The sequence below is a fragment of the Nerophis lumbriciformis genome, linkage group LG06, assembly GCF_033978685.3.
Source record: "Nerophis lumbriciformis linkage group LG06, RoL_Nlum_v2.1, whole genome shotgun sequence".
Lineage (NCBI taxonomy): Eukaryota > Metazoa > Chordata > Actinopteri > Syngnathiformes > Syngnathidae > Nerophis > Nerophis lumbriciformis.
Window position 1 is genome coordinate 31676471 of NC_084553.2, and position 17947 is coordinate 31694417.

Sequence of the window (17947 nt, forward strand, 5' to 3'; positions counted from 1 at the left end):
ATAAGAGCAGCAGCGTTGCATGATGCATCATCCAACCAGCATATTGGCCATCATTTCATGGCAAGTCCTATGCAATGACCAGGAGAGACCCCTCCCTCCCGCTGCTAAAGTGGTCTCCCTGAGGGGGAGGGGGGGCCGACATCACAGCTAAGGCGCTCCCTGGTGGCGAGCAGGAGAAGTGCGTGCGCCGCGGGGGGGTTTAAAAGCTGCGAGTGAGGAGGAGCGGCGCAGAGTATCAAGGAGCTACGCGGAGAAAAGTTCTTCCACTGCAGAAGTGCACTGAAAGGAAGAAGGAAGAAGCAGCAAAGAGAGAGATGGCAGCCCAGACTGAGCAGCCTCACTTGCACCTTGCAGAGCTCACAGCAGCCCAGTTCATCGACATCTGGAAACATTTTGATGCTGACGGTCAGTGACTCACAAGTTCAATGCATGTTTTATACAAATATGAAACTAGTCTTTTCGAATGAAACGTCCGTTTAAGTACATATTAAGCCAATAAATGATTATCTAGTGAAAATCATGCATTATAATGATCTGTTTTGAAGGACATTTGAGAGTTTTGCACAGGGGAAAAAAAACACTGTCGTTTTTCAATATTATAATTTGATTATTGTTGTATGTGTAATACTTGTAAGATTAAAAGTGGTTAAATTGAGTATTTAGGACAGAAGGGTGTGTGAATGGAAAAGCGCTTGTGGGATTTTTACAAAGAAAAACAAGATGTTGGGGGCTATCTCAACAAGATGGTGGGGGGTGTCAGTGAAAATGATGCAAAAAAAATCGAGGAGCTGAATGTACATAGTGAAACTCTTGGTCATGATCATGAATGCACAGTAAATACATAAAAATGCACACAAACAACTTTTTTTGTTAACTGATTTTCATATATATATATATATATATATATATATATATATATATATATATATATATATATATATATATATATATATATATATATATATATATATACATATATATATATATATATATATATATATATATATATATATATATATATATATATGCAATTGCAAGAACTAAAGAAATAGAGTAAAATATATTTGTAAAATAAATATTGCTGCGAGCCAAATAATGAATATTACTATGTATATATATATACTGTATGAGTATGTATATATATGTACAAATTTATATGTATATATATATACATATGTATATAAGTGTGTATATATATATATATATATATATATATATATATATATATATATATATATATATATATATATATATATATATATATACATACACACACACACACATATATATATATATATATATATACACATACATACACACACACACACACACACACACACACACACACACACACACACACACACACACACACACACACATATATATATATATATATATATATATATATATGCAATTGCAAGAACAGTAAAATATATTTCTAAAATAAATATGAATACAAACCAGCCAGATGTGTGCAGTAGCTGCTATGTAAATGGGTCACAATGCCAACTGTTGTCCTGCTTTGTTTTGCTGCGAGCCACTCTGATTTGCATGTCTCAACATAAATTGAAGGATTACCTTCTCTTGTGATTACAAAAAATAACAAACCCCTTACCTCTACTGTTAAACCAAGCAGAGTCTTACTGATTATTCAGAGGTACAGTAATATTAAATATCACTATTATCCATGCAGATTTGTCTCAAAGCAGGGGCGGATTTAGGATCGAGGAAGATCCAGGTTATGATTGTTTTTTAGCATGCTCGTGCAAAAAAATGGTGCTTTTTAAAAAGGATTTGGTATCAATTCTGACGACACTCAAAGCAAAAAAAAAAGAACAACAATGCATTACACTTTTAAATAAATGTGCTTTAATGAAGCAAAATAATTATTATCCAAGCTTGTTTGGATCCTTCCAATTTAAACATGTACAGTTTACGTAACATGATCCTTCTTTGTATCATAACTTCATTGATACTAACTTAACATTTAGAAAACCTGAATCCTCATCAGCTGCTGCCTCTCTGTCGGGGCCACAGTACTGCATTTATGAGAATCCCTTCCACAGAAAAATGTATTTCAGGACTTGAGCCCAATTAGTCACGTCCTAACAAAGCCCTGCCTCAAAGCAGCTAAGGGTTGCTTTTAGATATTGATATTTAATGTTGTAATGACTTGATGATCCCTTTGTATTTACCAATACCTTGGATAGGACTCAGAAGTGCTATGAGTTGACTTAACAAAATGCATCTTGACTCTATAGCACAAGTGTCAAACTCAAAGCCCGGAGCCACATCTGCCCTGTCACTTCATTTTATGTGGCCCGCAAAAGCCTCAAAATAATGTGCATCATTAAGGAACTTCATTTTTTTTGTTGAATGTAGTTAGTTTTGAGAGAAAACAATCGTCTAAACTTTAATGTTATCCGATTGTGCAACAAAATATGCCAAGCTTTTGTTGTTATCAAAAAATCTGCCTGTCAACATAACTTCTGATTTCAAAGTAAGTTATTCATCCATTTGTTAGTAATACATATAATAATTAAATGCATAAACAGTTGCATGATAATATAATGAGGCAATTATAGTTGAATGTTAATATATATTTACTATTCATTTAAAATGGCCCTGAATGAAAACAAGTTTGACACCCCGCTCTATAGCCTTTAGCATTGCAATATTTGGTCAAAACAAGGTCTAAAACAGGGATGTCCAAACTTTTTGACTTGGGGGCCGCATTGGGCTAAAATATTTGGCCAAGGGCCAAAACCTGACTGCATGTACAGTAACAATATATCCATTAATTTATTATCTACCGCTTGTCTCTCTCGGGGTCGCTATGGCGCTGGAGCCTATCTCAGCTGCATTCGAGCGGAAGGCGGTGTACACCCTGGACAAGTCACTACCTTATCACAGGGCCAACACAGAGAGAAAGACAACATTCACACTCACATTCACACACTCGGGCCAATTTAGTGTTGCCAATCAACCTATCCCCAGGTGCATGTCTTTGGAGGTGGGAGGAAGCCGGATTACCCGGAGGGAACCCACGCAGTCACAGGAAGAACATGCAAACTCCACACAGAAAGACCCTGAGCCTGGGGATCAAACGCAGGATCTTCTTATTGTGAGGCACCAGCCATTACATCTGTGACACCGTGCTTCATATATATATATATATATATATATATATATATATATATATATATACATATATATATATATATGTATATATATATATATATATATATATATACAGTGTTGGGACTAACGCGTTACAAAGTAACGCGTTACTGTAACGCCGTTAGTTTCGGCGGTAACTAGTAATCTAACGGGTTATTTTTTTTTTATTCAGTAATTTAGTTACCGTTACTACATGATGCGTTACTGCGTTATTTTACGTTACTTTTGATGTAGTATCGGCTAGAAACAGAAGCGCTGCGGTGTCGCGTTCTTCTGAATCTTCCTCTGTCACAAGCCGGAGAGAAGAAAAGAGGCGCGGTCTATGTGTGTGTGTGTGGGGGGAGGTGATCCGCGGTTTGATATATGAAACAAACAAAAAAAAGTTGTTGTCACGTTCAGTCCACACACAGCGTGGTCATGGCGAGCGGAGTAACGGAGGAGCTTGAACGCCCCCGCCATTGAATCGGTGTGTTTATAAGTGCAGACTCGGTTGTGCAAAACGAGGGTTTTAAACACATGCTGAACGTGCTTGAACCACGTTACGACATCCCGTCGCGCACCCACTTCAGCAATAAGATTGTGCCAGATCCTTATGAGCAGGAGAAGAAAAAAGTTGTGGATGAACTATCCCGAGCATCAGCTGTTGCGCTCATGACAGACGGGTGGATGTAACTATAAGCGCTCACTTCATCACAGCAGACTGGGAGATGAGAAGACACGCCCCCTCTACGAGAGTCACCTTGCGCAGGTGCTGACACAAGCAGTGGAGGAATGGAAGATAAAGATATCCCAGTCACACGTGATAATGCCAAAAATCAAATAATTACAGAGAATGAGGCAGGACTGGGACCACAGATAGGTGCTTTGCACATGTAGTGAATTTGGCATCACAGAAGGGAATCTCAGTCAATAGGATGGAGCGCCTCTTTGGGAGGATCAGGAAGGTTTCTTACTTCCACCCAAGCACAACAGCTGCTCATGTGCTTAAGACAAAGCAAGAAATGCTAAAGCTGCCTGCTCATACATGATGTCCCAACGAGGTAGAACTCCACTTATGATATGTTGGAGCAGCAGGCAGCTATATACTCTGCATTGACCCACAACACCCTGAAGACAAATGTCACCCTGTCTGATGATGATGTGAGAGTGGCAGATGAGGTCCTCCAGGTGCTTAAAAGTGTTCCATCTCTACTGAGCACTGAAACTTCACCATCTGTGTCAATGATCCTGCCACTGAAAACAAGGATTCTACAATCCATGGCTCCAAGTGTGGAAGACAGCAGCATCACTCCAGATGTCAGGCTTTATTTCACTACCTATGTTTCAAGGAAGATGATGTTTCTTCTTATGTTGCACTTAAACTTGTTTTTTATTAATGGTCATTGGTCCAAGTTTAAAGAAAGGAGGAATGTCTTTTTATGTTGCACTGTTTTTCATTCATTATGTTAAAAGGAAAATAAAAATGTATGTCAAGTTGATCAACAGATTGTATTATTCTCCAGTGCAATAACAGTACTGAAATGAAGGCAAAAAGGGCATTAATGGGAGCTTTAAAAAAAAGAAGAAAAAAAGAAGTAACTAAATAGTTACTTTTCACAGTAACGCATTACTTTTTGGTGTAAGTAACTGAGTTAGTAACTGAGTTACTTTTGAAATAAAGTAACTAGTAACTGTAACTAGTTACTGGTTTTCAGTAACTAACCCAACACTGTATATATATATATATATATATATATATATATATATATATATATATATATATATATATATATATATATATATATATATATATATATATATATATATATATATAGATATAATGGATATATAATTAATGATTATATAATTTTATATTAAGAGTATGTGAAAGTTCGACTCTTACCTCGTTTACTTCCGTGACGACCTCCTTAAAGGTTTGTAATCAATTATAAATATCAAGCAGCTAAAATGTGCCAAACATGGTTAAGTGTGGAGAGAGTTTTACATATTTCCCATCATGCATTGCAGGAGATTTAAATGGGTGTATATTTCAATTATGTGTTGTGCTCAGACATGTTTTATAATATCCACAACGTTCAGTGAGCAGGTTGTCTTATGTGTGACCATGTGTGTTGTGTTAGTTTATTTGCGCTATGAGTCGGAAAGGTTGTTTGGATTGGGTCATATATAACAATGCTGTTCTGTGCGTTCTGCAATTCTTGGTCATTAACCTGTATTTCTCCTGTTGTCCAGAAATTTGCGGCAAAGGTGCAGCAATCATACTTTCATATATTTGAAATTAAATTGGAGGCACCCCTCATGCTAGATTCCTTAATAATACTTTGAGGTCTCAGGTGCCAGAATGAACACTCCGACGGGCCCCACTTGAACCGTGGGCCATAGTTTTTACACCCCTGGTCTAAAATCAGGCCCTTAGATATTCAGAATTGGTTCAATCAAGACCCAATGGCCATGCAATTGTCTATTTAAAGCTCAGGTGTCAATCTCAAGGCCTATGGGCCACACCATTTTATGTGGCCCGCAAAAACCTGGAAATGTGTGGCGATAATGCATTTTGACATTTTTGCTAAATGTGTTTCAATTTTGACAGAAAAAAAATGGTACCGCATGCAAAAAGTTATTTCAATTTTCCTTTTTTTGTCTTTGAAAGCCTTTTGGAAATTAATTCTACTCACTGACTTCTGGTTGCAAAGCAAATGTTCTGTTAGTTCATTGGCATACATATGACAATAATTAAATGATAGGGGCAAATGTTCAATATTTTTATGTGGCGATCATACAGTTTGCAGATACAAGTGGCCGTAACTGCGATGAAAATGAATTTGACACCCCTGAAACAAGACCAATCGATGTTATTCTTTGATGCTGAGACTGGCCAACATAATTACAAATCCACTGAGCAATATCAAGTAGAGTAGTGGTTCACAAAGCTGGTCATTGTTTAACCAGTGTGGGATCAGTTCCCATTCCCTTAAAAATAATTCCTATAATTCACTATATGCCCCATTCTCACATGTGCTGAAGTGAAAAAAGCTGGAAATGCATATGCAAATTCATCTGGACCGTGAGGTCATCATTGAAAATACATATTAAGAATTTGGACGCAAAACAGATATCTCCATTTTCCTTGTTTTGAGTATGGTAAATAGTTTGTATTTATATTGCGCTTTACTATACCTGGAATGATACCTAATGTGCTTTGCATCATACCCATTTACACACACATTCACACACTGATGGCAGAAGCTGCCATTGAAGGCGCTAACCACGACCCATCAGGAGCAAGGTGGGTGAAGTGCCTCGCCCAAGGACCGGCCGTGACTAGGATGGTGAAAGCTGGATTCAATCCTGGAACCCTCAAGTTGCGGACACAGCCGCTCTACCACATGCACCACGCCGCCCATAGTCAGCAGCCCCATAATAAATCAGTGTTTTTTGTGGAGCTTTTCATGAAACATCCAATTAAGTCGTTTCCTACAACCAAAATGAAACTCCCAATTAGAAAAAATGCACATTCATTACAAAATTTTTATTTTTATATTTTTTTTCAAATTTTGCAGCAAAAACAGATAACTCCAAATGTTTCTTTGCAAAAACAGACTAATCCTATAAGGTGCCTGCCTGGCCCTAAAAAATAGTGAAAGCAGATCAGTTTTTTCAGAACAATGCGTATTCCGTCACTGTAATGAATGAATTTTATCCAAACAAACACCTTGTTATGGGTGATCCCTGGACAGGGGGGTCAGAGGTTTACATTGACCGCTCAATCATGATATAATTACATTGACAGCTGCATCACAAGACAGCAACAGCAGAGTAACCACACGATTCAGTTTGTCATTGGAGAGAGTAGTTGCTGTATATTATTATATCAGCGGAATGGTGTTTATCGTTTTTTTAAGCCTTAACTCCATCCCTCCATTTTCTACTGCTTGTTCTTCTGGGGGTCGCGGGGGGTGCTGGAGCCTTTTCATATAATGTAGCGTCGATTAATGGATTAGATCGATTTTTCACAGTTATAATCTAACTGTCAGCTGCCACGCCCCCATCTTGCAAGCACACACACACACACACACACACACACGCACACGCACACGCACACGCACACGCACACGCACACGCACACACACGTTCTTGTATTTGTTACCTTCTTGAATGCCTACCTCTTTAGGACCATCCTTTCTAGACATATAAAGATCTGTATTTACAACATTAATAATATATACATACTATGCAAATATAAAAAAAGGTAAGCTTTTAGTACAATTTGGGGGTGGGGGTGGGGGGGGGGTATTTTTGTTTGCAATTGGTTTTTAATCTTCATTTTTTACATCAAGTTATTACAGTATGTCTCTATATACATATATATATATATATATATATATATATATATATATATATATATATATACATATATATATATATATATATATATATATATATATATATATATATACATACAGTCACGATCAAAAGTTTACATACACTTGTAATGAACATAATGTCATGGCTGTCTTGAGTTTCCAATACTTTCTACAACTCTTATTTTTTGTAATAGAGTATTGGAGCACATACTTGTTGGTCACAAAAAACATTCATGAAGTTTGGTTCTTTTATGAATTTATTATGGGTCTACTGAAAATGTGACCAAATCTGCTAGGTCAAAAGTATACATACAGCAATGTTAATATTTTGTTGCATATCCGCTGGCAAGTTTCACTGCAATAAGGCGTTTTTGGTAGCCATCCACAAGCTTCTGGTTGAATTTTTGACCACTCCTCTTGACAAAATTGGTGCAGTGCAGCTAAATGTGTTGGTTTTCTGACATGGACTTGTTTCTTCAGCATTGTCCACACGTTTAAGTCAGGACTTTGGGAAGGCCATTCTAAAACCTTAATTCTAGCCTGATTTAGCCATTCCTTTACAACTTTTGAGGTGTGTTTGGGGTCATTGTCCTGTTGGAACACCCAACTGCGCCCAAGACCCAACTTTCGGGCTGATGATTTTAGGTTGTCCTGAAGAATTTGGAGGTAATCCTCCTTTTTCATTGTCCCATTTACTCTCTGTAAAGCACCAGTTCCATTGGCAGCAAAACAGGCCCAGAGCATAATAACACCACCATGCTTGAGGGTAGGCTTAGTGTTCCTGGGATTAAAGGCCTCACGTTTTCTCCTCCAAACATATTGCCGGGTATTGTGGCCAAACAGCTCAATTTTTGTTTCATCTGACCACAGAACTTTCTTCCAGAAGGTCTTATCTTTGTCCATGTGATGTCAGATGAAACAAAAATTGAGCTGTTTGGCCACAATACCCAGCAATATGTTTGGAGGAGAAAAGGTGAGGCCTTTAATCCCAGGAACACCATGCCCACCGTCAAGCATGGTGGTGGTAGTATTATGCTCTGGGCCTGTTTTGCTGCCAATGGAACTGGTGCTTTAAATGGGACAATGAAAAAGGAGGATTACCTCCAAATTCTTCAGGACAACCTAAAATCATCAGCCCGGAGGTTGGGTCTTGGGCGCAGTTGGGTGTTCCAACAGGGCAATGACCCCAAACACATGTCAAAAGTGGTAAAGGAATGGCTAAATCAGGCTCGAATTAAGGTTTCAGAATGGCCTTCCCAAAGTCCTGACGTAAACGTGTGGACAATGCTGAAGAAACAAGTCCATGTCAGAAAAATAACAAATTTAGCTGAACTGCACCAATTTTGTCAAGAGGAGTGGTCAAAAATTCAACCAAAAGTTTGGCAGAAGCATGTGGATGGCTACCAAAAGCACCTTATTGCAATGAAACTTACTAAGGGATATGTAACAAAATATTAACATTGCTGTATGTATACTTTTGACCCAGCAGATTTGGTCACATATTCAGTAGACCCATAATCAATTCATAAAAGAACCAAACTTCATGAATGCTTTCTGTGACCAACAAGTATGTGCTCCAATCACTCTATCACAAAAAAATAAATTGTAGAAATGATTGGAAACTCAAGACAGCCATGATATTATGTTCTTTACAAGTGTATGTAAACTTTTGATTGCGACTGTATATATATGTTTTATATATATTTGTTTTTATTTGTTTTAATCAATTTTGGCCAAAGGGGGTGCATTTCAATTTCTTACACACACTTGTTATTACATATGTTGACCAGAGGGGGAGCACTTTTAAAACCGACTCACAGTCAATTTGAAAAATCCCTCCTTTTCGCGACCACCCTAATTTGGATAGATTTCACCACCAGGGGTGCAAATGAGACATTCTTTATTGGATGCAATGGTTTTCTGTATTGGGACCATGATTTCGGTCCTAACTCATCGGTCCTCATATGGAAGGTACTTTTCCTTGTTGATGTCTCAAGAAGGGGAGAAATACAAGAACACACACACGCACACACATATACACACACACACGCACGCACACACACACACACACACACACACACACACACACACACACACACACACACACACACACACACACACACACACACACACACACACACACACACACAGCTGTCAAAGCCCACTGTGACGTCATGGATTCACCAACATCAAAGTCAAAGTTATTTTTATTGCCCATTTTTCAAAATGTGCTGGACAAACAGGTTAAGAGGGGAGGAGTATATTTACAGCTAGAATTCACTAAGTCAAGTATTTCATATATATATATATATATATATATATATATATATATATATATATATATATATATATATATATATATATATATATATATATATATATATATATGTATATATGTATATATATAAGAAATACTCAAGTATTTCATATATATATATATATATATATATATATATAGATATATATATATTATTGGAGAACTATATGGATAAACTGATGTTGTTGTTGTTGTGCTGGGACTCTTCACCCGTGAGCGTACTCCGGTTAGGGAATAAGGACACCGTTTTATGTTTCAACTTCTTTATATATGACTTTGTAGCAGCAGCAGCTAAGCACACTCTACATACACACTGTTCAACACACTGCCCGAAGGACCCCGAGAGGTAAACATAGCTGCCCGGTAAACTACCTGACTCAAAAAAACTCAACTTAAAGGTGCATGACTACATTAGTAACTTGTTTACGTCAGCAATAATATAGTCAATTATATTCAACAATTAACATTAACTAGGGAACTTTATCTTCTATCTTAATCACTGACAGAGGGAATTTATAACAGCCGCCCCCTAAATAGCATGGCAATTTTGAAACAAACATAAATTCCCACAGCAATCCTTTAACCAGGATTATCTTCAGGAAGAGCTGACAGCTGGACCAGCCGAGCAACTGGTCTCAGGTAAGTCTTCTCGCCAACTTTGACTTCAGCAGTCCGTATACATCCATCATCACTTGCATTCAGCTTTACCACCCTCCCCATTGGCCAGTGAGCACGTGGAAGCTGAGGATCAACAATCATCACAACTGTGTCTAGGGGGAGATGATCTGTGTGTTGGCGCCATCTCTGGCGGGTTTGAAGAGAGGGCAAGTAGTTCCTGATAAACTGTGTCCAGAAGTGGTCGGCCATCATCTGGCAATGGTGAGGGTGTCAGGGGCATAGGTAACTTGTGGAAGAGAGGCATCCTGCCGCCCCATCAACAACATGCTGGGCGTCACTGGGTCTGGATCGGCCACATCCGAGGATACGTATCCTAAAGGCTTGGCATTGAGGATGCCTTCCACTTTGATGAGGAGTGTGAGCAGAACCTCTGCTTGGAGCACTTGTGCACCTTTGACCACTTGTAGGGATTTCTTGACTGATTGGATCTCACGCTCCCAGACACCACCAAAGTGGGGAGATGCTGGCGGGTTAAGACGAAACTTAATCTGTTTTTCTGCAAGCCGCTCCTGCAACTGTGACTCCATTGCTGCAAATGCCTCCTTCAGCTCCTTATCTCCCCCTCGGAAGTTAGTCCCTTGGTCAGAGAGGACCTCAAAGGGAGTGCCTCTCCGTGCGATGAACCGTCTCAGTGCGAGGAGGAAAGCATCTGTGTCGGGGCTGGTGAGTAGATCCAGATGTATACATCTCGTCGTGAGACATTTGAAAATGATCCCCCAGCGCTTTTCACTTCGCCTCCCAGCCTTGACCATGTACGGCCCAAAGCAGTCCACGCCTGTTGAGAAGAATGGAGGTTTGAGCAGCCACAGACGGGCTGAGGGCAGGTCTGCCATCCTCGGCACCACTGGCTTCCCTCTCCACTTCATGCAACCAGTGCAAGCTCTCTGATACTTCTTGATAGCCTGCCTTCCTCGCAGAACCCAGTAGTAGCGCCTCATCTCTGCAAACACCCTATCAGGTCCAGGGTGGTGTAGCTGAGCATCCATCTCTTTAATGAGGAGTGTGGTGACTGCATGACGGGGATCCAACAGTATTGGGTGAATGTCAGTGGGGCTAGAGCTGTCTAAACGGCGCAGGCGTCCTCCAACCCGTATAAGACCCAATGTAGGGTCTAATTCTGGGGCAAGCGTACTTAGCCTGCTGCTGGGTGGTACAGGCTTGCCAGCTCTGAGGCATCTGATTTCTACAGAGAAGCCGTCTGCTTGGCTGGTTTTGAGCAGGTGGACTTCAGCATCTCTTAGGTCACACAGAGGTGAAGCAGGGTCAGCTGCCGCCCCATGAAGAGACTGTTGCGTAGCCTTGACCAACTCTCTCCAGCTGCTGAATCGGGTGAGATCTGGTATCTTGGGTGGTGGGCTGGTCTGTGTGAGAGCACAAAAAACACTGTGTTTTAACTCACCACGGTCCTCTGGCTCTGTGATGCTAGGACATGATGGCCATTCATCCGGTGGACGGCGAAGGAATGCTGGTCCCGGGATCCAACGATTTGGCGCAGCCAGCTCAGCTAACGTCTTGCCACGGGTGAGATCGTCGGCCGGATTGTTAGCTGTATCCACATACCTCCAGGTGTGTGAGGCAGTCAGCTCCTGTATCTCAGAAACCCTTGTTCCCACGAAAACCTTGAACCTGCACGACTGAGATGTCAGCCAGGTGAGAACTGTTGTGGAGTCAGTCCATAAGAAGGTCTGGGCAATACACAAGGTGAGCTCTTTGTGAAGAAGGGAGGACAGCTGGGCTCCTGTCAGCGCGGCACAGAGCTCCAACCGTGGCATTGACTGCTGGCGTTTTGGGGCCACTCTAGACCTTGCCATCACAAATGAGACATAGACAGTGTCATTAGTTCTTGTGGTGAGATATGCCACTGACCCGTAGGCTTGCTCAGAGGAGTCACAGAAGACGTGGAGAGTGTACTCTGTGGTGTCAGTAGCAAGCTCCAATGGTGCATAGGTTCGAGGGAGGGAGATGTTGGCCAGCTCGGGGAGTTCTCTCTCCCAGCTGGACCAGGCCTGGAGGATGTCAGGAGGGAGATTCGGGTCATCCCAGCTCCTCTTCTTTGCCCACAGTCTCTGGACAAGAATCTTGGCCCGTGTAGTGTACGGGATAATGATCCCGATCGGATCATACTGGCGGGCGAGTACCTTATAGATGTACCGCATAGTAGGGGTCTCACTCTCTGGAGGCTTTGGCTTGAAACCGAGCCGATCAGATGGACAATACCACCGCAGACCAAGGGCCGGCTCCTGTGGATCGTTGCTCTTCTCGGCCAGCCACAGCTCTGTACTTTCAGATTGGGCACTGGAAGGCAAGTGGGAGACAACACATGAGAAGTTACTTGAACACTGTCGAATCTCAAATCCTCCTGAGGCCAGACATTGTCGCATCTTGTCCACCAGGAGCTTGGCTGACTCAGTCGTTGACAGGCTCTGCAGACAGTTGTCCACGTAGAAAGACTGTTCGATGAACTGCAGGACGTCTTCATTTCCTGCAGCACATTCTTTAACATGTTTTTGCAGAGCAAATGTTGCACAACACGGGCTGCTCGTGGTACCAAATGGCAACACCTGCCATTGGTATACGTCCGGATGTTTCTCCCTTTGCAGGTTTCTCCAAACAAACCTCAGTAACGGCTGGTCCTCCGGTAGCAGCCGAACTTGGTGGAACATGGCTCGGATATCTCCACTGATGGCGACAGCGTGCTGGCGGAACCGCAGGAGGACCCCGATGAGAGATGGGCCGAGGGTTGGACCTGGGAGAAGCTGCTCGTTGAGAGAGAGACCACCATGATTAAAGGAGCAGTCAAAGACAAGGCGATGTTTGCCATTGTGATGGACGAGGTGATGAGGTATGAACCATGACTCACTGGAGCGGTTTCCCTCTCCCTTCTGGAGCTTTGTGACACACCCACCATCTATAAGCTTCTGGATCTCTGCTTCGTATATTTTAGCTTTGACAGTGTCTTTAAGCAGTCGTCTCTCTGTGCTGCGTAGCTTTGGCATCACTGCTTCAACATCTGCTTTTAGTGGTGGTGCGCCTTTTACCCGGAGCAGGGGTGTAGTGTAGCGAAGTGTGTCACCAACCTTCACTCTCTTAGTGCGTGCTTCCAAGACGCTCACCGCTTCCTGGTCCAGGCGAGACCGCACTGCTAGCCGCTCGCTACGGAATGGGAGCACATCAAGCTGCCAGAGGCGTTCGACTTGTTGGTAGATGTCATCTGGTGTAGGCTTGAAGGCGGTGTAGTAGCATGATGCAGCGGGGGACTGTGAACCATCTGGGCCTTGGAGTGTCCAGCCGAGTGCTGTATGGATAGCCACGGGTCCTCCCTTTGGGCCAAACCTCACAGGTTCCGTAGCAGTGATCGGGTGAGTGTAATCTGCACCAAGGAGCAGCAGTGGTTGCACCTTATTGAAGCTCTGCAGTTGTAATCCTCTCAGGTGGCGGTAGCGTCTCTGGAGCGCTGCTATTGGATAAGATTGCTCTGTCAGGGTAAGTCGACCTGCTGTGTAGGCCCTCTCAACCAAATGCTGCTGTGATGGTGATGCTGGAGAAGCTACATGAAAGTCGACTGATGCTCCAGTGAGGTGAACCACATCCTGACGAACAGTCCGCAGGGTGAGGGCCTCTGCTCTGCCTCTGAGCTGTTGCTATCTGGGGGGGCTGATAGGCTGGTTGTGCAAACAGTGGAGCGTGTTGCTGCACGGGCTGTGCAGACGGGAGTGGGGTGTATTGCCACACTGGCTGTGCGGACGGGAGTGGGGTGTATTGCTGCACTGGTGCTAGATTTACTGGTGTTTTCTGCATGGGCAGGTATTGCAGTTGTGCAGCTGGTGGCACTCTTTCCTGTACATTGTTAATCATTACTGTGGTAGGCTGGTTAGACGGGTAGCCTGATGTAACTGATGTCTGTGGGCTGGCATAACTCACTGCTTGTGAAGCTTGAGGTGTAGGCTGCAGCATAGAAACGTTCAGCGTAGTGACGGGAGACGATGCCCATGCAGATGTCACAGTTGAAGGCAGAGACTGCGTCAGTGTGTAGTTCTCCTGTCTACTACCTGGTGTAGGAGTCATCGCTGCTTGAAGCTTTAGTGCTGTAGAGGTGGTATGTGGCAGTGTAGACAGGTGTGGCTCATGCTGAAGCAGCCTAGATGATCCAAGATGGAGGCTGGATGGCTGTGACAGAGGGGTGCTGTGAACTACTGGACAGCTTAGCCAGGGTGATTGATATGTTGGGACGCTCATATTGAGAATAGCTGGTGGCCGTAGGACAGGAGAACCCTGCCTGCTTTGATAGCTCCGCCCCGCGTGTGCCGCCGATGGATGGCTCATATGGCATGTTAGCTGGCTGGGTAAGTCTCTAGCATGTATCGCCATGTTCCACTCGCTCACCTTGTCGGCCGCTCCCGGCGATAATGGACGATCGGGGATAGCGTGCGCTCCGTGCGGCTGATCCTCCATACACGCCGACGCTCTCTCCTCGGTCCTCCGCACGGGCACCGTGAGGAATGAGGGACTGTGGAAGGCTAACCTGGTAGCTTTCTAGACGAGTTGGAAGCTGTCGCTGTCTTGCTCCGAGTGCGCCGCCGTCTGCCGCTGTTGTTAGCGCGGTGTCCATTTCTCCGTCGCGAGTGAAGCAATCCGGCTCGAAGGACCAATATTGGAGAACTATATGGATAAACTGATGTTGTTGTTGTTGTGCTGGGACTCTTCACCCGTGAGCGTACTCCGGTTAGGGAATAAGGACACCGTTTTACGTTTCAACTTCTTTGTAGCAGCAGCAGCTAAGCACACTCTACATACACACTGTTCAACACACTGCCCGAAGGACCCCGAGAGGTAAACATAGCTGCCCGGTAAACTGCCTGACTCAAAAAAACTCAACTTAAAGGTGCATGACTACATTAGTAACTTGTTTACGTCAGCAATAATATAGTCAATTATATTCAACAATTAACATTAACTAGGGAACTTTATCTTCTATCTTAATCACTGACAGAGGGAATTTATAACATATATATATATATATATATATATATATATATATATATATATATATATATATATATATATATATATATATATATATATATATATATATATATATATATATATACACTCAAGTATTTCATATATGAAATACTTGACTTTCAGTGAATTCTAGCTATATATATATTTATTTTATTATGTATGTGTATATATATATATAGTATAGCAGTTGTGCACTGCACTCTCTAAAAGCCCTAGATGTTATTGTCACATATGCATGTACAGTAGATGGCAGTATTGTCCTGTTTAAGAGTGTCACAACATTGCTGTTTACGCAGACGAACTGCTTTACGGTAGACGAAAACGTGACTGCTGTTGTTGTGTGTTGTTTCCGCGCTGGGAGGACGTTAATGAAACTGCCTAACAATAAACCCACATAAGAAACCAAGAACTCGCCCTCGATCATTCTACAGTTATAACGTGATTGGGCAGGCACGCTGTTTATATTGTGGGAAAGCGGACGTGAATAAAAGCTGTCGACACGTCACTCAGGTCCGCATGGAGCTGGAGGGGGCGTGGCCTCCAGCTCCACCTGAATTTCGGGAGATTTTCGGGAGAAAATTTGTCCCGGGAGGTTTTCGGGAGAGGCGCTGACTTTTGGGAGTCTCCTGGAAAATCCGGGAGGGTTGGCAAGTATGATGATACATGTACACACGACAAGCACTGCCTGGATAGAAATTTAAAGTGTTGTTTTTGATGGATTTCAATGACATTCATACGTCATAGTATAACTCCATGTTCCATGATTTTGACACAGTCAAAAAACGGTGTCATGCCAAAGTCCGCCTCATTAGTATTGAGCCTGCCTTCATTTCAAAGTTAAGCACTTGCGCCTAATGGGCGTTTCCACAGGCTGGATGGGACAATATGAACAAGAGAAATGTGCTTCACTTCGAGCATGTGAAAAAACACCTAAACGCAAATGGGTGAATAGGGCCCTATGAGCCCATTTAACAAGGGACACATCTGATGTTGATTGCATCTCTTTTGTTGGTTTTTAATGGAGGCAGGAGGACCCAAAGGTAACGGTCGGCTATAACTTTAATGAACTGAAGAACAAAATGGAAGGAAGACAGACAAGTGCGAGACAAATAACATTAACTCAACATGACAGGTGTACGTAATACATTCTATTTTGAATTGTAGATCCAAGGACATGTTGGGGCCATTTAGAAGCTTAGTCCTGGAGCAAGGCTAAAGCATCTCATGTGGACCCATTGAGTGGTTACATCACTTGACATGAGGTCTGTTAAAAGCATCTTCATTTATTGGGTGGCAACACAAACAACAAACATTTTGACTGGTAAAGTGCTGGATGCTGACGATCAACGTACTCTAAATTCACTATAAATCGACAAGCATGCGCTACACTCTCTCTTGTTAATTACAGGAGAAAGCTGTGTCTTTGGTAGGGGGGTGGGGTGGAGGGGCCTGTCAACTTCATGTCCAGCCTGCGTACTGGGGAATATTTGCTGGCGTCAGTTCAGTTAAGAAATGTTGTCATCACAGCTGTGACACATTGCCTGGACCTGGTACACAAACTGTGACAAATAGAGTAAAGTTGCATGCTGGACGAATTGCTTTGTTCTTAGTAATAATGCGACAATAAAAGTATGTCGGGTTTATTCTCGCCCTCTGATGAGTACCTCATCACTGGAAGCAGTTATCTAACAGATCCACAATCCCCGGTGAGAGACAAGAAGGAAGAGTTGACGTGTTTTTATAACATGACGCAATCGAGGGGGTTTGTACTTGCTCTCTAGTGCGCACTAACACAAGTCTGTTTGTGTCACTTTGCAGAGAGCCTTAATCTACTGACAACCCTGTAGTCTTTCAGGATTGACTAATTGAGATACTCTTTCCCGTACGGATAGAAGGATCAGTTACGCATAAATCATCTTTATAAATCAATCTTGCCTTTTTCAAAACTTGCTCCAAATAAGTCGTTTAGAATTTGAGACATTAGTGATGTATTTTGCCTTGGTTATGTCAGCTATCTCCATATATGGTAGAAGTTTACCTGAAAACGTTAGCGCAAGTCCGCAATTTTTATTAAGTTGTAGTCCAAAGTTGTAGTCAATAAGTTCATTATTTTTCTCTGTCCTCTTGTTGTGCAGCAAACTGGCTTGTAGATGTACATGTATCCTCCGTTGTTGTCATTTCTAATATAAATCAGAGCATAGTGCTTTTATCTGTCAGTAGACTCGATATGGAAGCGCCAAAAACGACAACATGACTGATGGCGTAAAGACCCAGTCGAAGGGGGCTTGGCCTGGAGGAGAGCTTTGGCACGTAAATACACTATATTGCCAAAAGTAATTGGCCACCTGCTTTTACTCACCTATGAACTTGAAGTGCCATCCCATGG

General features: G+C 42.3%; 1 protein-coding gene across 2 annotated transcripts in view; it reads left to right on the plus strand.

The window, feature by feature from the left end:
- Nucleotides 1-216: 216 nt before the first annotated feature.
- LOC133608689 (calretinin-like) overlaps nucleotides 217-17947 on the plus strand; it is a 67314-nt gene continuing 49583 nt past the window's right edge. For both annotated transcript variants that reach the window (XM_061964146.2, XM_061964147.2), the window contains exon 1: nucleotides 217-405. In XM_061964146.2, coding sequence (XP_061820130.1) covers nucleotides 315-405 — 91 coding nt within the window. In that variant the 5' untranslated portion in view covers nucleotides 217-314. The remainder of the gene's footprint in view (nucleotides 406-17947) is intronic.